Raw genomic sequence first — 22833 nt, 5'->3', positions numbered from 1 at the left:
TCCTTGGACCGTTTACTTTTTTGGACCGGTACATAATTGGATAGATACTATATATTTACTCAGTTTAGTAAATTGAAGTAAATGTGTCAAAAAATAGTACATATTACTTTCTTAGAAAGTAGTTCTTAAATGTATGTAGACCTAAAACCAGAAAGATAATAAGAAATACGGTATACCAGTCAAATAGCCATAGTGATGTAACGTAAATATGTTTAATTACATTATGATGTGCTCCTATGCACATGCTAAATGGCGTAAGTGGTATGCTTAGGAACACCAGGCAGCGATATCGGTACAATCTTAACGATATCCATTTCCCTACCTCTTCTATGAGAAACTGACATGTTTAATAATTTCTCATGTTATGGACACCCTTTTTTTGCAATGCATGTTACTTTACACAAACATGAATCACATGTGTAAGACACGTAAATAATATTAACGGATACTCAGAAAAGACATCGTTGGATTAAAGGATTGCACTGCAGTGCTCAGGAAGTTTTCAGTATTTGTTCTTGATAACACTGATGCCTGATATATTCATGCATAGAGTTATTATAGACTACAATTAAATGAAACAGATCATACTGTGGAATGCAAAACATTGTTAAATGATAATATGCTTGTTTCAAACAAAGACACTGTATACTGTTTTCAAGAAAGCTGAATGGATTTTGATCAGGGTTTGTCAAAGTACAGTGATTTTACTGCTCTTGAATCTTGTTATTTGAACACGATAATGAAACATTTACAGTTGAAGACCTTTAACTTGCAGAACGTTTTTGGTCAGAGAAACAAATTACTTTCTGCTTAATCCATCTGTCCAAATACCTGATGGTACCAGGACTTTTGACCATGGCTTTAGACTCCACTGAACAAAATGAACAATGTTTTATCTTCGGAACCCGTTTTGGACGCTTCACCTGAATTCAGATCTGATAAACACTCAGTGGACCTTGCTCTCTAAATGCCCACTGCAGTAATTCTGTCTCGGAAATATATATTTTGTGCTTCCATTGCACTCCCACCTTCAATTTTTTTTACCCTTGCCCATTTGACAACATTTTTTTTACCCTTGCCCATTTGACAACATTGCTCATGGACAAAGCAAAACGATGAAGGAAACAGAAACATCAGGCATTCAAAGTTTGAGCGTTACAATGGAAGCATTGTGAACTAGAGTCAAACAGTGAAAGTTGCTGTGTCGGCCAGAGAGGCCGTCCCAGACAGTCTCTGCGACAAAGAACGATTTTTCTGGGGTTTATAAGAAAAATATGTAAATGGACAGGATGGATACGTATGTTCAATAAACCATACCGAAAGATTTAAAAAATATGGAACATATCAAAACGAAAACGAAATTGCAAGTTTCTTTTAAGCTAAACAGAATTAAACGACCAATGTGGAGATTTTAGTGGCATCTACCGGTGAGGTAAGGAATTGCAACCAATGGCTTACTCCACCCCTCCCCCTTTTCGAAGCACTTTGGTGGCTCTTACAGGACAAAGACGTCATCGGATTTTCATTTTTTTGCCTCTTTAGAGCAGTTTGTCCGTTTAGGGATACTGTAGAAACAACTTGGCGAATTCCATGTAAGGGGACCCCTTGAAAAGCTCATTTTTAGGTAATAAAAACGGAACTCTTCATTATATTAGATTAGAAGGTCTTTATATACCTCTGAAGACAGTTATGTATATTATATTGCATTTCGATCCTTCAAAATATCATACACTGGACCTTTAATGCCTTGCCGCAAAACAAAACTTTGGCACAAATGACAATTTTAGTAAAGCAATTATTTATTCAAATGGTAGAAAATTGTTCCAAAAAGTAAATACAAAATATTCCACCTGAGTATAAGAGCAAAGTAAATACAGTGTTTCTAAAAGGAGCTAAAAACAAATGTATATAAATGTATATCGTAACAAAAATGCTCCATCTCCGGATAACAAAATCAATAAACATTAATACCAATTATATACTAAATGTGCTCAAAAGGGGCAGTTTCTACTTATTAAATAAATGCACTGAATGATAGAATACTGAACCAAAACAAATGCACATTTATATGGTACACAAACAAACAAACAAAAAAATCCAGATCTACTGTGTTTGCCATTATTCTTATTCTCCTTTGTTTGCCACAAACCATTGTGTACATCTGCAACATGTAACCATATTATCACTTAATTTAGTCACCTGACCATCTAGTGTCAACATTAGAGGGAAAAAAGCATGACCTTTTATTTTCCAAAACAGGAAAAATAAAAATTAATTGTATAAGTGTCCTGAGTCATCTTGAGATAGAGATGGAAATAACATTTCAGTAGAACGGTCGGCAAAACCAAAACCTAAGGCTTAAAAATGGGTTCCTTTTATAAACCATAACAAAACCATTATCACTTTAAAAAGAAATGATTCTGCGACTGTTAACAGCAGTACATTTAGAAACTATATGATTGTGGATTCCAGTTTCCCCTCACAGAAATCAACAAGACATTCTGTCATTTGAAGAAAAATAAACACTGGTGAACAATGGATTTTCATTAAACAGCACCAAAGCACGAGTTTCCAAAAACCTCAAATTCACATACATCCTAAACAGATGTAAACAGAATATAAAATACAGTGGGAAAACAACATTTGTGAAGTTGTCTGTGTTTGATGACGGTACCAGAACATGTTACGTAAACAACACAGTGAAATCCTTTGGGATTCAGCTTTCTTCACCATTGTCTATAAATGAGAAGCATTATATATTCTGAGGTACTAAAGTCTGTACTTGGCTGCAGTTTTACACCGCCTTCATAAAGTCCATCAAATCAGATTATTAATGGTTGCGTTTGCCTTTTCTTTTTTCAAAAAATGAAATAATCCAATCTCTGTTTTTTCACCGATTAAACCAACAGCAGGGACTTCGGTTGAAGTGGGTCAACAAGCTGGACCCTTAACCCACGGCGCTGGTGGTAAATATTCTTTAGCCTCAACTCCAAACACTGACTGAACCTCCGTTCTGCTTTGTCGCTCCCTGGTGGATGAGTATTGGCCAGGAAGTTAAAGGTTACTATTTTGTTTGTTTGAGTTTCTCAATATGATGGCAGAGTTTAAGGGCTGGGCCAAGTTTCAGCCCCATGTACTTCATAATCATGTCACTCCGTAAGAGGATCAAAGCTTTGCCGTCAATCTCCTGAGGAAAGGCAAAACATCACCAAAGGAAACATGACTCATCTAAGTTTTTTAAGCATTTATAACCAAAACAGAACTGAAAGTATATTTATTCAATGGTTACTTCCGCTCAAAAGCAATGTTTCTACTCACATGTTTTCTGAAGAGTTCTGCATGTGGGCCCAGGGTCTGAGGATCGGCATCACGGACAAATTGCATCACTTCCTCTATACTCCAGGATGACGGACTCTTATTGGTTGATTTGGAGGATTCTCTTTCTGCTGCTTGATCTGGACCAGTGGTGGAGCTAGCAGCTACAGAAAAATAAAATGTATTAACAAAACATAAACAATCAAAATACACATGGGCATGGCAAAGCAATGGCACACAAATCTAAAGCTTTGGTTGACAATAAAACAAAGGCTGTGAAAAATGAGTAACAGGGCAAAAATTGAGTGCTAATGAGTACTAAATCTGGCAGTAAAAAAACAAATAGCTTTACTCAAGGATGTCGATAATTCCACAAGGGGGCACTGTCGTGACAAATGCACGTCTTTACTTCAATCTACTTCATAGCTTGTATTTATTCATGTTTACTGATTAAGATAAATGTTAACGAAAACAGTTTACACATTAACAATTTTGTATGAGCACATCTTGGCTTTATACAGTCAAGAAAGATTAATGGACATTTTACGGCTACAATAGGAGCTGCTGTTAGTTCTGGTTCACAGTGTCTAAAAAATGTGGTGCAGTGTGCCAAGATGTATACTGCACATTTTGACCAAATAAGTAAAAATTTGCATACTATTTGTATATAACAGCCACAGAATGAAACGAGGGCATGACAGGATGTCTAAAACAGGTTAAATGTTGTGGTTTCTATGACTAATTGAATTACTTGTTTTATAATCGGCACGTGATTACATCCAGGCACTGGATTCTGCCTCATCTGATGTTTATTTTAAGACATTTCATATGCTCATTAAATATGTTCGCACGGATGTGCTGACACAGGATCAGTGCTGCTTTGGCTGATTTCGTCCCAGTCACTTATGGCATAAAATGAAACTGAACCCCAAACAACACACCCACTGAGACGATTTGTAAAGAAATATGGCATCGGGAGCTGCTAAAGGGCTTTAATCCATATCAAAGCCTTTTGTGCCACTTGACATTTGATTAGAGAAAATATATCGGTTCCAAACAGAGCTCTTGTTTGAGGACCAGATGTGAGTGTTTATCCCAGAGTAGAAATAGATCAAGAGTCTCTTAAGAGCCATGGTGATCTTGTAAGCCAAGCGGCAAGAACAGATTCAGACGAACAATAACACAGACTGTTAGTGCTTTCAGTCATGAAAAACAGCGTAACAAACACGCAAACATTACAATAGAGGCTCAAACCCTATAAATAACCAAAACCTTCTATGCTTCCAAATAAAACGAGCACTTTACATTTTATAAATTTTTATCAATAACAAACACTATATAAGGAATAGACAATTGTGTGCCAGAAGTTTTTACAATAAGCGTATGAGAAACGTATTTGTACTAGGTCTTTTAAAAAAACGTTACACTTTACAATCAGACTGTATTTGTTAACGCATTAGTTAACCTGAATAATTCTTCTACATTTATTAGTCTTAGTTCATGTTATCTTCAGCATTAACTAATACATTTTTTTAATAATACGCCTGTTAACATTAGTTAATGCACAACAATCGATCACAACATTAACAAAGATCAATACATGCTGAAAAACTGTATTGCTCGTTTTTAGTTCATGTTAGCTAATGCATTTAGTCATGTTAACAAATATAGCCCAAGTGCTACAAATAAATCAATAAACAAAACAGTCTAGTCACTCATTAACACGTATTGTGTGTGAAGGTGCTTAAACAAAGCGTTCTTACATAGCCTACCTTCCAAACGTCTGTGTGTGCGTGCGGGACCCAGATCGGAGGGATTGGAGCAGAGTCTGCGGAGCGGTGGGGGCTGAGATGAGTAGTGTGGGCTGCTGCCGGCCGAGGTGTGATATTCAGACGGGCTCCGAAGCGCAGGTGCACGAGGGGTCACAGAATTAGAGGATGAGTCCATAGACTCTTCAGAAAACTGCTGGTCTGTGGTCGCACCGTTTTCAACATGTGTGGCGGTCTCTGTTGTGAAAACAGAAGTTTTACTTGAGGTCACTCAGTACATACTATTTTGTTTTGGAAAAAACCACAAAGTACTCAAATAAATTTCATCTTAAAGCGGATTCACCTGAAGCATGCGCCTGGACCGAAGATGACTTCCCAATCTTTGTTTGTCAGTCTAGCTAGTGGCTAATAAAACTTTTTTTATTTAAACGTTTTATTTTATATTTAATTTGTACTCATTTTGTGTTGTATATTCAATTAAATTAAAACTACTTAACAGTTATTGATTCCTTGCCGAAGTCTACGTGAAGTTACATTTGGGACACATCACGTTTATGTTGTAGCCGCTGAAATATCAACATCTTCACATGCAAATTAAATTCTTATTTTAACATGGGTTGAAGACAAATAAACATCAACCTCATTTTCCAGCAAGACCCAACAGCTCAAGTCATTTTGAGCTTACCCTTGCGAATTAGGGTAAGATAAGGAGAACGTCTTCAGTTTTATTCTAATAGCTCAATAAATGTGTTTATTTTTTAACCAGGTTTCATAATGAGCTTCCATTTGAAGTCGACACACATAGTATATAATACATTAATCCACACCCAAAAGCAAACTGTAGAATGGGATTCCTGTGTTGTGCATAAATATAGCAAACGTAACATGTAGAAACATGCCTCCAATCAGAGTTTATAATCTAACACCCATATGACAACACACAACCCCAAAGCAATTTTATAGTCTTCTTTATCTGCAATTACAATGACCTTAAACTATGACACTTTAATAAGGCTGAAGACACTCATCCTGATAATATAGATTAAACACATTTTATTTAATGGTTAACGGATAGCGAATGATCTGTGATCCGCACTTATTGCATGCTTAGGCATATAATCATACTTATACATTATATGTGCAATATTTTAAAAAGTAGACAGTATGTATAATGTAGCCTAAAGAAGCCTCTCTGTAAATGGCTTAATCTGTTGATATGTTAAACGCATTTTCAGCCCATATTAAGGAATTTAGTTCTAGCTGGAGAGTAAACACTATAACATCTTTCCATGTTAGTGTCCATGCTCATTTCACATTCACTTAAATCTTTAATTGTGAATTTGTTGTGAAATTGTTTTAAATTATCTAATTGAATATTATAGGCACTATTTAAGCACCAGTACTGTTTAACAAGTATTGATTTGGCACCGGTATCGAAAAAGGCCCAAACGACCAAACCCTACCTACTTATAAGGTTCTGAGTTGTTTGTGAGAGAATAAATGAATGAAACTCCACCTCCAGTAAGGATATCTCATTCAGTTTCAATTGAACCATTCAGAATTGACATGGACCAGCTGCAACTAGTGTTCATGAACAATTCACTCACGGATTTAGACATGTACAAACATTGAGAAGAGCTGAACGGCCGTACCGTCAGAGGGCAGAGCTTCTGTTCGGTGTAGTTTAGGTGAGGGAGCAGCTGTGTAGGAAGCTAAATCTCTGTTGAAACGTCTCGTACCCCGTGCAACAGACAAAGCTTCTGATGTCTCCTCTTTTACTGCTAAAAGAATACAAAAACTTTTTTTTTTTAATTGAAATTATTTGATGATCATACACAAGTGGCCTGCAAATGACTTGACTATGAACGTCGCTTGTGTTCAAAAATCTTGGATGTCCAAATTCGCTGTTTTTCAGCAAATTATTTAATATTGTGTTATCAAAGTCGACTTTTTTAAATACTTTATTGATCTGATATCTGCAAACCCAGTGACCAATATAAAGGATGACTAATAATGATTTATGGCAAAAAACACGAAATATGGAGAAGGTTTTGGAGAATATAAAGGTTTCAGAAGAACAGCAACGATGTGCATCCGCAATGCACGATACAATTAAAGACGGACCAAACACAAAACACTATACCTGACTTGCTCCTGTCGTAGGACGCGTGTGTGTTTGCTGTAAGCGGACTGAACGGCTGGCTGCTGAACAGGTTATCACACTGCAGGTGGTGACACAACGTTTCTAGAAAGCGCAAAACAAAGGATGCACTGGAGGCTGTGGGAAGCTTGACGTAGTGAATTCCTCCTTCAGAACGAACTGAGAGACAAAGAGAGATTGTGCATTTATTGTATGTGTATATCTCAAATCAAACATACATCCTGTAACACACAACCGTGTTGAACATCTCCAAAAATGCTCCCACCCCCCACATAGATAATATTATTTTAAATTGTGGGGTTGGTTGGGGGGTTTGATCTGGCTAAATACGTGGCGATTAAGGGGCCAGGGAGTCTCGGCAGATGGCCCTGCAGTCTCGGCGTGGGCCTCGCCCCCTGCACGCACACAAATATAGACACGAATACATCCCCCGGGAGTGGCCCAATCAAACGCTCTAAACCAGGTTACACGCAGATGTCACCCCTTATTACTCGCAGTCTGATGACATCAGCTGTGCACACACACACGCTTCACTTTAAACACAGACACCCTTCTCTCTTCAGCTCACACACACCTATGTATGCACTTCTTCCTTTAGAAAAAGACAAAAACTGTTGACAGCAGTTTGGCTTTTGAAGAATCGCCAATTTACTTGTTCAAATACTGCTGAAGAGACAGTTCACCCAAGGATGATGATTCTTTCTTCATGTACTCATCTTCATGTCATTTCAAACCTGTATGACTTTCTTCAGCAGAACACAACAGAAGATTTTTTTTTAAATGTCGGTAACCGGACAACACTGGACCCTATTCACTTCCATTGTAAGAACCACCGCATTTCTCAAAATATCTTCGTTTGTGTTTCACAGAAGAAACAGACACGTACAGATTTCAAATATATGATGAGAGAATTTTCCTTCTGGGTAGAAATTTACCTTTAAGAAGTCATTTTGGAAAACATAAGAATTAGTCATTTAAATGCTAGCAGGAGATTTAGACTCACCTCTGATGATCTCGCCTCCGTCAGACTGCGACTGCAGGAAGCTGAACAAAACCTTGGGCTGAAACGCACAGTCCACGCAGGCTTGGACCGCATGCTGCAGAACCGTGTTCACGGGACCCGGCCCGAAATGATCCGGCAGCTGCAACAACAGCTTGCGGTCCAGGTGAGGCCCCGAAACTCCATGTTTATTCACATAAACGCAAACTAAAGAGATGTGAGGGAGGACAGGCGGCCCGGTGAGGTGTGTAGCCAAACACGAAAAAACTAAGCCAACCGACATGTAGTTGTAACAATTCAGACACTTCAAAAAGATTTTGACATTTGGTTTACAAAAAGCCAAGATTATTCTGAGAAAACATCCAACGTAATTCGCTTGCACTTGCTTTTAACTTTTGGTAAGTGTATATTACATGTCTAAGTATTTTATAAAGCAACTGAAAAAAGTGGAAAGTCAGAGATACAGAGGTTTATAAGGAATCAACCTTATTTTGGAGTAAAATATTTTATTTGACTGAAAAGCAGTAAGCCTACCGGTGGACACGACTCCGGAGTCTCTCGTTGTCTGCAGGCTAGAAAGCCTACCGTCTGACACAGAGGACGACAAAGTGGGGCTTGAAAGGGAATGAGGAACCTTTGGTTTCCTCTGTGAAGGAGGAAGGCAGAAAATAAGAAATAAAACATGAATAGACAAACCAACACTAACCGTCAACATTTGCCCACAATGTAACAATGCCTGAAGATGACAGAGGCCTATCTCGCCGGAGATGAAAACAATTCATGAATGTTTAACGGGCCGTTCATGTGGAATGATTCTAAAGAAGGTGTTAATGTCTCATTTGAATAACTGCTCATGACATGTGACACACCCTCAAATCACACAAAAGTAAATTATAATCCGTTATATTTGTTTCTTTCCGTTTATTTCTTCCCATTTTATTATGAGCTCGGCTATTGCTGAAACGAGACTCTTATACAATGTCAATTGTTTGATGTGAGCTTGACAAAAAAATAACCATCACCCCAAACTTAAAAATAAGATACCCAAACAAATTGGTGGCTATTAACAAAACCAAGTTGATAGAAATAATCGTGGTCCCGTTATAAAAAAGATACTGGTTGCACAAAACTTGAAGTTAAACAAAATGATAAAGAAAACATGCCAGAAAGACTTATATATATTGAATAGAGCACATGTCTAAACTAGGGCTGTCAAACGATTAATCACAATTAATTGCATTCAGAATACAAGTTTGTGTTAACATAATATTTGTCTGTGTACTGTGTATATTTATAAACACATACACACATGCATATATGTAGTAAATTAAAAAATAAATAAACATTTATACACAATTTAAATTATTGCTAATTATAAATACATGTAAACATGACCTATATATGTATGCATGCATGTGTATGCGTTTATTAAATACATACAATATTTAAACACAAACTTTTATTCTGGATGCGATAAATCGTTTGACAGCCCTAACCTAACCACAAAAACTAAGCAAAAAAGGCACATTTCAATCATTATGTCCCAGGTAAACTTATTAATTGACCCGCCCAACCACAAAAACAGATTAGTACCTTGCTGCCGGGTTTGGGTCCCCTCTTTTTATAAGGTTTGGGCATCAGCTGTGTGTTTATGGGGTTCTTGACTGCATGAGACTGCGTTTGGTTGTTCTGTGTCGTGCCAGACACAGCTGCTGCAGCTTCGGCCACTGCTTTCAGCATGGCAATAGTCTGGCTCTTTGGTCTTCTACCACGTACCCCCTTGCGCACGGGCAGAGGGGGCAACGGGTGCGGCAGGCGGTAAGGGGACTGCATGGAGCGCAGGGACTTGCTGGATTGGCACAATGTTGGAAAAAGTGTCTTCGGGAATTTAACTACAAAGAGATACAACACACAACCAATAAGAATTCTTCTGTGCAGATTTATATACACAATGTCATGATATAATAATGATGAATGATGGAAGTTAAAGGGATAGTTCACCCAAAAATGGAGAAACTCATCCTCATTTCCAACCAGTATGGCTTTCTATCTTCTGCAGAACACAATAGAAGATATTTTGAAGAATGTTGGTAACTGAACAGCGAAGGAGCCCATTCAGATCTATTTAGCCAATGCAGGTCAATGAGTAATGTCATTGTTCAGATACCAACATTCTTCAAAATATCTTCTTTTGTTTTCTGCAGAAGAAAGAAAGTCATACAGGTATGTAATGATATAAGAGTGATTAAATGACGACAGAATTTTCATTTTTGTGTGAATTACCCCCAAGAAGAAGCACTTTGGTAACCAGCACATGATAATTCAGAAGTTTGATTGAAGCAGTTTAAGCAATTGGATCACACAGAGAGAAACAATCCACAAAGAAAAAGCCACAACTTTGATCTTTTCTCTTTGATTCTGACCGCTTAATAGCTCTGCGCTCTTCATATGGCTGACTTTCCCATTTCGCAAATTAGTTGCGTCGCGTTCGGGCCCTGAAAGCAGCACTGTTTGAAAATTGGGAGCCCAAATTGAATCATCATAGGATCCTCTTCAAGATGGATGTTTCAGCTTACCATTGTGCATCTCAGGAGGTACATGCCTTTCTACACACCATTGTTTGTGGGCTTTTACCCCCTCCTGTTCTCTGGCCAAATAGTTAACCCCTTTCAGGGACCAAAAGGTAATCCTTATTAACAGAGGGACTCAATCACACCACATCACCAGATGTGAGTGTTTCTATATTGTGAGAGAGTTTCACGCCTGGAAATGTTTTTTTAATATTTCCAATTTGGTTTTATTATGTGCAGCAATAAGCAATTTCCTATGAATGAAAGGCAAGTTAATGTATTATTCATTTTGTTGCTGGCTCGTAATGCAGATGTTAATGCAGTGTCTATATTATAATGTTCTTTCGGCTGTTTTTTTAAAGCGCTTGACATTTTTAATATTTAAAGATGATGCATGTGTATTAAAGAAAAGCAAATGTACTGTAATGACAAAACCATGCACATAATCATCATCTTTTTTAACAAGAAATTAAATTAGTTTTCTTTGCATCAAATATAGCAAAGGGGGGAAATCTGTGACCTTTTGAGTTCAATGCAGACTGTAAATGCATCAATGTTGTTTTACAGACCCTGACTCCCAATCCCAGCATTACGAATATTCTTTAATCTCGCAAACACTCTGCCTCACACTTTAAACCCAGGACACACAAGTTTCAGATATCTCCAACAAAAGTAAAAAATAACAAGCACGCTCTACGGGAGTCAAACATTTACATTTATGGATTTAGCAGACGCGTTTTTTCAAAGCGAATTACTTTGCACTATCCTATAAATTTGTTTCCAAGTATGTGCAATCGCCTGGGATTGAACCCATGACCTTGCAATGCTCTTACCACTGAGCTACAGGAAAGCTAGCTCAGCTTGCTACACCTCTAAACAATGCACGTAAACCAAAGTCACCAAATTCCCCCTTAACTCGCTCTGCATGAACCATCCCAATAAGATCAGATAAACTTCTCCTATTACAGGGTGGCTAAAGGAGGCAAGGGGGGGTCAGAGTAAGTCAGCTTTGCTAAGTACATCTGGGAGCTTTCACAGCGTTCCTCATGCAGCTGCTCTTCAGGGCCTCGAGAGGGTAAGAGAAATGAAGCCCAAGGCGTGCAGACGTTTAATGAGGAGAAAAGGCGTGCGAGGAATGGACAAGCGCGTTCTTTCATTTAAGGGTCGCGACTGCACGATTCTCATTCAAATATCTTATGAATATAAGTGGACACGTAGAGAATCGAGCTTGTTAAGCAAAAGCATATTATGCGCGTGCACAATGGCCATGCAAAACAGACAAACATTTTCAGAAACCACACAATGAGAGGCGCAGACATTGTAAAGCAAACTTTCCACACCCTGATCGACAAATGCTGCGTTTAAAGGTGTAGCACACTTTTTCTCAACAGCTAGATCACAAGTGAAGGGGATCGCAATACTGCCTGTTGTGTGTGTGACCCAATGACCTGCAAGTGGACTTCCAATACACAGCCACACACCCTTCAGCCCGCTGCAGAACCCAAGGGACACGAGATGCTGTGACTACCTACCGGGTGCATTTATAAACCGTTTATTCAATGCATCCACAGATTCTTGAAATAGTATGTGTTCGAATTTCCAAAAGTTTGCAACGCTCTACCAATTAATTTCCAGGAACTGATGTGGAAGGCATTCATGCACAAATATCTCATCTGCAATATTTACATTTCACTCTACAATATACCTGAAAGACTGGACAATCGGTCAATGGTAACTGCAGTTTGGGCTTAACAGGAACTAAAACCACATGTTGTGGGGGAGTTACGCTGAAAAAAAAAGTGTGCATATGTGTGTGTGGTAAGAGGGGATATAGGGTTCCCTAACCCCAGGCGATTTAATGAAACAATGCAAGCTGTTAGGGGAACTACAGTCAAAACAGTTCAACAGAAGCTTGAAAATGTGCCATGTGTTGTTTTGCAGAAGAGAAAACACCAAAGATTTATCGATTTGTGACTCTTAGAAATTTTTTTTTTTTTACAATTTATGAGTTTTGAAATGAATGAGATGATTCAGTAACTAATGCAGAAACAAAGTGGCAAGCTGACAAGTAAAATGAGCAGCGCATAATCCAAGCGTTAAATAAATAAATAAAAACAAACTCCAAAGTAAATGCACACGACCTGACAGATAATATTAGACTAATGTAAACATTCAAACTCTGACCAAGGATTACAATTTTACCTTAGTGTTTCGAAACCACTTGCAACGAGATGAACGCTTGTATAAATAACTTAAGCAATATTAGTAAACAGCGCGTCTTTTACATTCGGAAACAATGAAACTATTCCCGATAGTTATGAAACATTTTCGAAAATGAACTAAAAACAAACTCTTGTGACCTACATGCACAAGCCACTAAAACAAAGCAACAGACATCAGAGACAAAAGCCTCGGAAATCCGCCAGAGGAACTCACCAAATCTCCAACTTTCAACTATATCCGCGTTGCACCAAACAATCCGGTGTATGTGTTCCCCTCGGCCGATATCGTTTGTTTTAAACGCGCGATTAACAACCGGAGCCTGTGCTTACTTTTCCAACCGGGTTGAGGAGCAGCCGCGGCGGCAGAAGCGCATGACAAAGCCCGTGCCGGTGGAGCTCTGCTACTCGGGCAATATCTGATTAACATGTGGGCGGGGAGGAGGAGGGGACGGAGGAGGGGGAGGAGGACGAAAATTGGGGTCTTATTCGTGTTATCAAAAGCCAGTAACGTTATTGACAACGCTTGGGCGCCAAATATAGAAAGTAGGTTACGGAAAAACACGATACAATGTCCAATTAGGAGAGATTAATATTGGGATACGGTGTAATTTAAAAGGCTACTTTATATTTTAATAGTTCTAATAAGATGCAGAGTTATATATGATTTTGATATATTTTTTAATAATATTTTTTATAAAAAATATATATATTTAAAGAACGCCTACTACGAAACGCATTAGAAAACGTATCGTTCTCACTACTTCGTTTTTGCAGCAAAATCATAACAAATCATAAAAAAACACAGTTACTACATTTACTATATTAAAACCATGGTTATTTTTCCTAAGGTTACCTCGTTTAAAATCAACGAAATCAAGGGAATCAGCGGATCTTTAGGTAGGCATTCATCATGGTTTTTTTTCAGCTAAATCTGACAAAAGTTGGCAAGTTTGACCAAAAACCATCAGGCCCTCATCAGTGTCCTGTTGTTTCAGAGCCCCTCCCGCGGATTCAGTGATAACGGGGAACGGGTTCATGCTGATCTGAGGCAAACGAGTCCCGAGATCTCAAACAACATTTCTTTTTATCCGTATTCCTCCCATTTGTTTGATGCAACTGTATGTGAAATTAGCTTCCCTGCTACATTTATAGGAAGGCACAAAAAGCAACCATGTAAAGGCAAATTGGATTTGTCGACTTCAGTCTCGCACATTTCTTTTTAAAGCCATTAAGCATGCAAGTTCTGTCTGTGAAATGTGTAAAACCTGCCCTTTTGTTCTCATTTTAGGTGTGAGAACAGGAGCAGAGTTGAAAGCTGTGATAATAAACAACTCTAGAAATAACATAGAGATTTAGAGAAATTATGTATTTTTAGAGTAAACGCTCTCACCATGCATATCATTGTTATGGAGAAAAGTAATTTAAAGATTTACTTGCTCATTATCAAAATAAAAACATGTAATGGCTGGAATACACTACAAGACTTTTGCTCAGATTTTTGCCCAGATTTTAAATCGGGAGTTGTTGCAGAAAATCTGTGTCCGTCTGCAGATTTTATCATGTTTTCTATGCAAACGTTCAAAAAGTCTTCAAGTGTATGATGTCTAGTTTTTTTTTAAATCTGTTCAGATTTTAAAAGTCGTGTAGTGTTTTTCAGCCTTAAGGATTTGGTCATTCTGCTCAATAATGAAAAAAAAATTGTTGAAACTAACTTTCATTTGTAAATGCTATTATAAAACGGTTAGTTCTGGTCCTTGATTCTGATTGGTTGAGCCGAGTTCTAAGACGTTAGAAAATACACCGATTTATAACTGCTGCCGCATTACATAGCCTAAATCACTCTATTTACTTTCATTTATGAAAGCTTGCTACGGATTTGGAATAACCGTTTTATTAAAGCAATAAGCCCAGAGAAGAAGCAGTGGGTTACAAGTGCATAATTATAAACAGAGAGCATCTTTGCAAAGCTGGAATACTAATGTCTCGCTAGAAATGCAATCAAAAGTTATGGAAAGTGAAATTACATTTCGGCCGGCATTTTATTTTTTTGATCTTGAGCCTTTTCGACCAATCACGTTCCTTGCATGTTGTCATGGAAACTATAGGTCTCTGTCATAGGTGAGCTGTGAACAGGTGCTTGATGTGGGGCGTTTATCTTTTAGAAAAGTCTAACTTTTTCAAGCTCGAAAGACGCTCTGAGCTGCAGAAAAAGACGCTGGCGCTGGCGTTTAAAATGCGCTAAGGACTTTTTTCGAAAACACGGTTTACTCCATAGGATTATATTGTAAAACAGACGCTAGCATCTTAAAAAAAGAAGTCAAGTGAAACGGCGCAACGCTTTATTAAACCTCAATGTTTCTTTTTCCAAATTTCAACTGAGATGAGGAGTCAAGGATTTGCACATTTCAGTCTGTTTTCTTTCATACCAAAAAAGATACTTTGAAAGACTGATTCAAGTTTAAGCACACTGCGTTTACCTATGGCTACGAAACCAGAATTTTTCACCTCTTTCATAAACCACTGGAGAAACAAAATCAAAAGCCGAAACAAAACAAACTCATTCTCAAAGACAGGAAATCCTTTTGTTTTGACATTAAAGACAATGACAGATTATCTTAAAACACCTCAAGCATAGGTTAAGTAATCATTTTTGTGTGCTAGGCTTGCCTAACTTGTCTTTAGCACTTATTGATGCTTCTTAATTATTATATCAATGTGCACAGTTTCAATGAGTGTGTTTTGTGCTTGAAGTCAAAACCCAGCAAGAAAAACTAAATAGAGAAGGAAAAACATAGTTCATACACCCACAATTAGTCTTCAGCACTCATAAGTAATGATCAGTAAACTTCTATGCAAGGCAATTGAAGAGTAAAATAAACATCATTGCAAGGATCCAAATCCCCTCACAACCCAATTATATTTCCATGTATATTTTTTAACCATGTGCCATATCATTATAACAGTTTTAATTTGAAATAAGTTTACATTGAAATGACCTTATAATTGTGGCGTGTTGTATTACATCATAACTGCTTTAATTTTCATGCAGAGGAAAATGTTTTTGGTGCTTTGTGCATGAAATTCATGTTAGGATTGTATTTGGTCTGCCAAAGAATAGATATTTAAAAAGGTTAGGAAAAATATTTTGTCAGTTGACAGTTTGTCTTTAAAGACTACTGCTGAGTCATAGAATTATGCAACCGTTTCAATAAAATTGGGTCAGTGAATTGTAATCAGTCTGTAAATAATTGACAGCAATTCAAAATGAAAGCCAACTCTGACATTTGTAAAAAAACTTGAATCCTTTTGTGTCTGAGATTGCTTATTTAGATATTTTCACCAATTACTTTATGCTAGAACATTCCATCAAGCTTTAAAAACCACATCAGAATGCCACAAATAATAGGAGCATTTATTGACATTAAGTCCAGTTTAGTGCATTTCCCCAAAACAACGGCTTGAATACGATTTGTTGATAATGGCTTTTTAGATTAATATAATTCAATTGTTTAAACAGGAAAATATGTTAAAAAGCAGGAGGACCTCCCAAACCTGTTCCCTGTCTAAGTCGTCATCATTATTGATGACATAAAACTCATAAATGCTTTGTAAAAAATGCATGTGAAGCTTTTCCTAACACCCCCTGTTGTCACCACACGTCCTCTCTCTGTCCGGTTTTGTCCATTCTGGTAAGTGCAGGAAGAGAGCAGTAAATAACCCTGCAAACTACTCAGAGGACGAAAACTGATAGGACACTTTACAGAGACACATAGACAGCATCATTCATCAACAGCTCAGTGTTCATTCACATCCCATCAATTATCCTGCCAGAGCGACACAGGCGACTTAAACACCGGTTCAACATTTTACGCAGCGATAAACCTTCACCTTCCAGATTTATAGCATATCAGGAAATGATGTGTGCAGAGCAGTCTTGCAAAGTGTGCATAGTAAATTAATGTTTCTGTCAGGGAGAATTAGGTGCTGTGTGTCTGCTCTTCCAGCAATAACTCACAAACATAAAAGAAGTGGGTTTATATTTAGAGTTGCTACAAATTATGTAAAATTTAGGAAAGCACTGTTAAAAAGGAAGCTTTTTTTATAGACTTCAAAATATAATGGGAATATTACTTAAATGAACATAATTGTTAAAATAAATTGTTCCCTTGGATTGGTTAATTAAAAAAAATCATTATAATGGATAGAATGAAGTGCAAAATAAATGCATTTATTAATGAGACTTCATATAATAAAAAATACAATGAAGATTTGTGTGTCAGTCAAAGTCTATAAAAGCATCTACAGCATGAAAAGTATATTTAGATCAGAGAGATGAGATAGTGACAGCATCTGTATTTTTAGGAACTGGTATTATAAATTATTATTTATGAATGACGGTTATTATAAATACCTAATATATTACTTCAAATTCATAAACTGTAGCGACATTTATCCCATGAGTAATGAGTTTTCTCATAAATTTGATAGGAAGGATCTATCGAATTACTCACTGTGACCACACTCTCTTATAAAACAATAGGAAATTGAAAGAAAAAATTGAATGAATGTACGCTGTTAAACCGTTAGATCATCCTGATCCAAATCAAATACAGAAAAATCCAATGTTTATTTAGAAAATCATCATCAAGTCACCGTTATAAATATTTTCCCTGGCATTAGTTCTGGTCTTTTTAGAGCTGTATAGAAATCTTATTTTATAAAAACGTTTGAAGAAAAAACACAAAAAACAATGATGTTTTCACCATTTAAACTACATGACCCTGCTTTCTTCAGATTTAACTCCAGAATTCCACTGTACCCAGTAACTTTTAAGATTTAACACATAATTATTATTATTATACTAATAAGCATTAAAATAAATACTTTTGAATAGTACAAATTATTCTTGTCAATAACTGCCATTATTTCCAAATTTTCAAACGCTGAGACACATTTCAGAAAAGTAACACTTTAGTGACGCCTAGTGGTCTGAGACTGTACTTACAGCAGGTGCCAGGAGGCTGTAGATTGTGTTTGGTCAGTTGACACCAGCCCACAGGGAAGAGATCTCTAGATTCATACTGGCACCAATAATCGAACGCTCCCCTCCATCCATCAAACATGATGAATACCTTATCCCCTCTCACCTCTCCGATGGTGGCGGGGCAGATGAGATAAGGATTCTTGCGGTCCACAGCCTCCAGTTTCATACCAGTTTTAAAGTAATTTTGAGGGGGTTTGGCAGGCTCCTAAGAAATCACAAATTGACTTTTTTATATTTAAAATTTAAGACAGTTCATATTTTTTCAACATTTATAAACCAAACAATATAAGCTACCATTGGTCCAAACTAAATAAAATACATAAACTAGCAATGCTAGGTATAGTATTAGTCCCTTAAATTCTTTATTGAAGTAACTTAATCTGTGTTGTGCCACAAACAAAATGCTTCCCCTTCATTTCCAGGACAAGGAATCATATAAAAACACTTTACTACAGTTTGTAAGTTGAAGATGGTAATTACCTTTTTGAAGGATGAAACTGGAGCTATCTCTGCCCCACTCAATGTTTTTAACAGGAACATGGGCCATGAAGAGGCGTTCATTCTGAACCCTAAATATGATATGGCATCACAGAGGGTTTGGAACATGCACAAAGTACAATAATTCACAGGTTAAACACTTTCGTGAAAACATATCCATGCTAAAACTTTGATTTATTAAAAAAACAATGTTTAATTTTCAGTTATTTTTCATTTGTGACTACCCAGAATGCCTGGGTGTGCATAACTCACCGAGTGGCGGCTGCAGCATGTCACCAGTCTTCTCGCATGTGCCAATATGTTGAATGTCAGAAGAGTCGACCAATCGCCAAAAGTCATTGGTGTTGTCACTGCCATCTAGTCTGAGTCGCAGACGCACACCAATTAACCCCATTACGGTGGCAATACAAACAGAGGTCGAATTCCTGGGGTCATGAGCCTCTACCTTCATTCCCACTTTAAAATCATTACTGGGAGGAATTCTGGACTGGAGAGAAACAACAGCAAGAGATGAGAAAATACAATTTTGTCCAAATTCAATTTTCCAGATATAACCAAGATAAATGAGGATAAGACTGTGGGGCTCTTACCTGTCGGAAACAGCTGTGGGAAGCAGGAGACGAGGAAGTCTCTTTCAAATACATCTCCCAGCTGAAAGACGCTAAAAATTAAAAGGGGAGGGAAATGTGCGTTCAGAAAGAAAACACAAAAAACATTTGTTTAGCACTTTAATAAACAGGAGAAGGCTGTACCGTTGTGGGCTTGTGAGGGGTTTAAATCATCATTGTTCCTCCCTGACTTTTCCTTTATACTGTCTTTTTTGTCTACAAACAGTGTGTAAAAAAGAAATGTTGATAAAATACAAAAGAGGTCAAACTAAATAAATAAATGAGATTAAAAACTGAAATGTGTCTGTTTTGACCTTTCTGAGGGATTTTGCCCATTGTGATCTGAAGCAGCACATGAAATGCAACAAGACAGCTAACACAGCCCTTAAACACGTATCTGGAATGAGAAAGCAAACAAAGATCCTTAATAAAGAAAGTGGTGGCTTGCTGGTCATTTACATTCATCACTAACAGTAACAACATCACATTTTCTACATTTCAAAACAGGGATTATACTTCATACTTTCTGCCGGCATCTGAAAGCAATTTATCCACCAACATCTTACTGTGCAGAAGATATATATCGTTAATACCTTCAAAGAAATCTAAGAAAAGCGTTTCTTCTATTTGACAACATAATAAGTTACTGCAGCTTCTGAGGAACCCTACGCTCTGTGATCAAAGCCTTGGTTCTCCCAGCAAGTGATAAGTCACATCACAGTTTGGAGAAAATTGACTACAGCTGATGTACTGTGCAAACTGACACTGGGGTGAGGGATGTCCTTTTTATTCCTCTCATACTCTGCTAGAACCTCTTAATGGCTAATTGAGCAAAGCTATAAAAAACATGAAGACTGGAATGAATTATTGAGTTGTTACATTTACAAAAGTAAAATGTTGAACATGTATATCTTTTTGGGAACTCAAAGAGCCATTGCAAATGGATCGCTATTCTAGAAGTGTAAATTATGACTTATGTGCAACTTCAGATACAACAGGTTTCACCCAAGCTTACTTCACTTGGTTAAAATTCATGTTCATGCATAAACTACACATATACAAACCTCAAATCGTCTATTATCAGCACATTCTGCCATTCACCAAACCCCAGACCCAGGTTGATAAAAACACAAACGTTTTAATAATAAACTCTTTGCAAAATAAATGTGAAACATTTCAACATTAAAACAAAGTTACTACAAGAAGTAGTAAGCATGCAATAAACATGTGCATTTTAAAAACTTTCAATACACTCACCAAGACAAAGAATTGAATAACAAAAAACCCCGATGCCAAAACCAAGATAAACAAAATCCTGCTAGTGGGAAAGAGAGATCCGTTCAATGTCACAGCAATGTCTCTGCTCGAAGACCCTCACCTTCTCTTCTTCAGCTTTGTCTAGAAAGCAGACAATCTCTCTCCCCCTTTATCCTCCTCATTCTTCTGTCTTAAGCTGTGAATCCCATTCAGAGTCGTCATAAACATTCCAAACCGCCGTAAAAAGGTCATAAGCCAGTGTACATTTGTGGGAGTCTACAGCAGTACATGAAAGGATTCCAGCACCTCCCATTAAGATGATGTCTGCATTTTGTGGGCTCTCTGTCTCCAAGCCCCTAGTACCACAAACAGGAAGTTTTGTCGTTAAACATGACTGATTTTAGGCAGAGAGGGGATAAAGTTGGAAGATATACTTTGGGCTGTTGAGATCAATCTCATGAATCAAGAGATCCTGTTGTTTCTCAAGCACGGATTTTAATTATTTAAAAGCAAGACTTTTGTGATGGCAGATGCAAGGAAAATAAACAACAAATGCCACACCTCAGAGGGTTAAACAAAATGTTATTTTTATTTCACGCTATAAATAACAAATAGTTATTTTTTAACTGAATCACTATTTATTGTACTGAAAGACACCTATTCATTGTTGCATTATTCCTTGATATTATAATATGTATTTATTTAATTATTTATTTTATTGAAGAATTGCTTGATTGACTTCAAAATATTACAAACAGGGTTATAACATTACATTTTAAAATAAAAATTAGCCTACTTCAAATTTTGTTTTTCAATAGCTGTTATCACTAATAGTGTGCGCCAGACAACAAAAAGGTAAAGTTATGATTTGAAGTAGCCTACTTTTGTTTTCAACAGTTTTATCGACATATTGACAGTTCTAGTCGATATGAGAGGCAGCGAGCTCTGTTTCACATGGGATATGCAGGACAACATGGCACACACACACATATTAACATGCATGCATACATGCATTCAGCTTCCGCAGGACCGTGTCTATGTAGATATCTAACGAAGGCACAATAAAATGTGACACGTTCCGTGAAAACGTCCCGCTAATTTTTTCTCACCGTACCGGAGTCGTATAGTAACGGTAGTTGTGTTTTTATGTACTTTCCATAGAAACTAGGCCGCCATGTTTCGTGCATAATGCACATCCGCGCATGCAAGCGGCATCTGCAACTGATAGTAAATATGTATTTTAAATAGCAGAGAATATATGACCGTTTTCAGTATTTATCTTTATGATGTTTATTTTTGAGGGACATGTATTTGGTAAGATTTCGTTTTCACAGAAATCACTGGTTAGACTTTATTTAATTACTTCTAAATTCATTTTTGGCAATAAGTTGCTTTCGTAACGTGGGTTTTCACTGTTCTTTTAGTCAGTGACATTTATGACCAAACCTTTCCTGATATACAGTTGCATGAACCCCGTCTGTAAACTTTATGTATTGGCCAAAATAAAATAAATAACTTTACTCCAAACAGAGATGATCGCTAGATGGCACCACGCGCTTTCCCACAAGAATCAGTCGAAGCAAATGAGATACTTCTCCAGAGCAGTAACCTGTCTCGAGTTTGGTATGAAAGTTGCCCCCTTTAATCACTTTGCATACCAAGGTCATTTAAAATACAAAATTAAGAGATGAATTAATTAAATTATTATTATGGATCATGTAGCGCACCAAAGAAAAACAAGAACAATGTAGATACAATGACAGATTACATTAGCCTTCATTACAGGTTTGTGATTTAACAAATACAAGTAGTTTAAGAGATTTTCAGCCTGTTTTTGCTAAATTGAATGAAGGGTCGTATTCTTACAACTGAGAATTGAACTCTCACATAAGGTTCCGTTGTTTAAAAAGAGAAACAAAATCTCAAAAAAACAGGCCCGGAAAGAAACAGGAGTGAATTTCTCTGAACCTAAGTCTCTGTCAGTGTGCACCCTTGGATTTAGCGCTTGCTATGCCTTAATCAACAGGGGGAACATATCCTGAAAGCTGAGAGGTTGCTGTCAGATACCGTTCCCCCATGTTCCATAAGAGTCACAGTTCATACAAGTTTCAGATTTTCACTTCAGACGTTTTAATCTCAAAACAAGTAGATTATGACATATGTTACCTGTTTGTGCTAAATTTGTATATCATAGTGTGTGAGAATCTTATTGTCACATTAGGTTAAAAAGAGTAAAAAATATCTGAATAGGACCATCAAGACACCAACAAACAGCACTTAACCAATATGCCAGTACAACCATTTAGTGAGTACTCTTGGAGTGCTCTTAGTGAGCTTGCTATCTCTCAGAGGGAACACATCCAAATAGCTGAGAAAGTTACTGTCACAT

The 22833-nt window shown here is 37.2% G+C and overlaps 1 protein-coding gene across 1 annotated transcript; it reads right to left on the bottom strand.

Annotated features, from left to right (window-relative positions):
* Positions 1-1792: 1792 nt before the first annotated feature.
* scml2 (Scm polycomb group protein like 2) lies at positions 1793-19232 on the bottom strand. Its single transcript, XM_056735531.1, has 12 exons — positions 19170-19232; positions 18832-19066; positions 18562-18650; positions 18043-18286; positions 9839-10137; positions 8780-8891; positions 8249-8452; positions 7228-7404; positions 6737-6865; positions 5088-5321; positions 3319-3479; positions 1793-3187 (listed from the first exon to the last, which is right to left on the bottom strand). The coding sequence occupies exons 1-12, from the start codon at positions 19221-19223 to the stop codon at positions 3065-3067; spliced, it is 2061 nt and encodes a 686-aa protein (XP_056591509.1). The 5' UTR covers positions 19224-19232; the 3' UTR covers positions 1793-3064.
* Between the last annotated feature and the right edge of the window lie 3601 nt (positions 19233-22833).

This window comes from Triplophysa dalaica, chromosome 21 (genome assembly GCF_015846415.1).
Source record: "Triplophysa dalaica isolate WHDGS20190420 chromosome 21, ASM1584641v1, whole genome shotgun sequence".
Lineage (NCBI taxonomy): Eukaryota > Metazoa > Chordata > Actinopteri > Cypriniformes > Nemacheilidae > Triplophysa > Triplophysa dalaica.
Note: the sequence above shows the minus strand (reverse complement) of the source record. Positions and strands in the feature narration are given on the sequence as shown.

Bases quoted from the DNA above. Each gene is read 5' to 3' on its own strand.
- scml2 (XM_056735531.1), bottom strand. From the start codon at position 19,223: ATGTATTTGAAAGAGACTTCCTCGTCTCCTGCTTCCCACAGCTGTTTC. The intron at 18,287-18,561 runs GTAATTACCATC...GTGATTTCTTAG, and splicing joins CAGTTTCATCCTTCAAAAAG to GAGCCTGCCAAACCCCCTCA. The intron at 10,138-18,042 runs GTAAGTACAGTC...ATCTCTTTGTAG, and splicing joins ACAGCCTCCTGGCACCTGCT to TTAAATTCCCGAAGACACTT.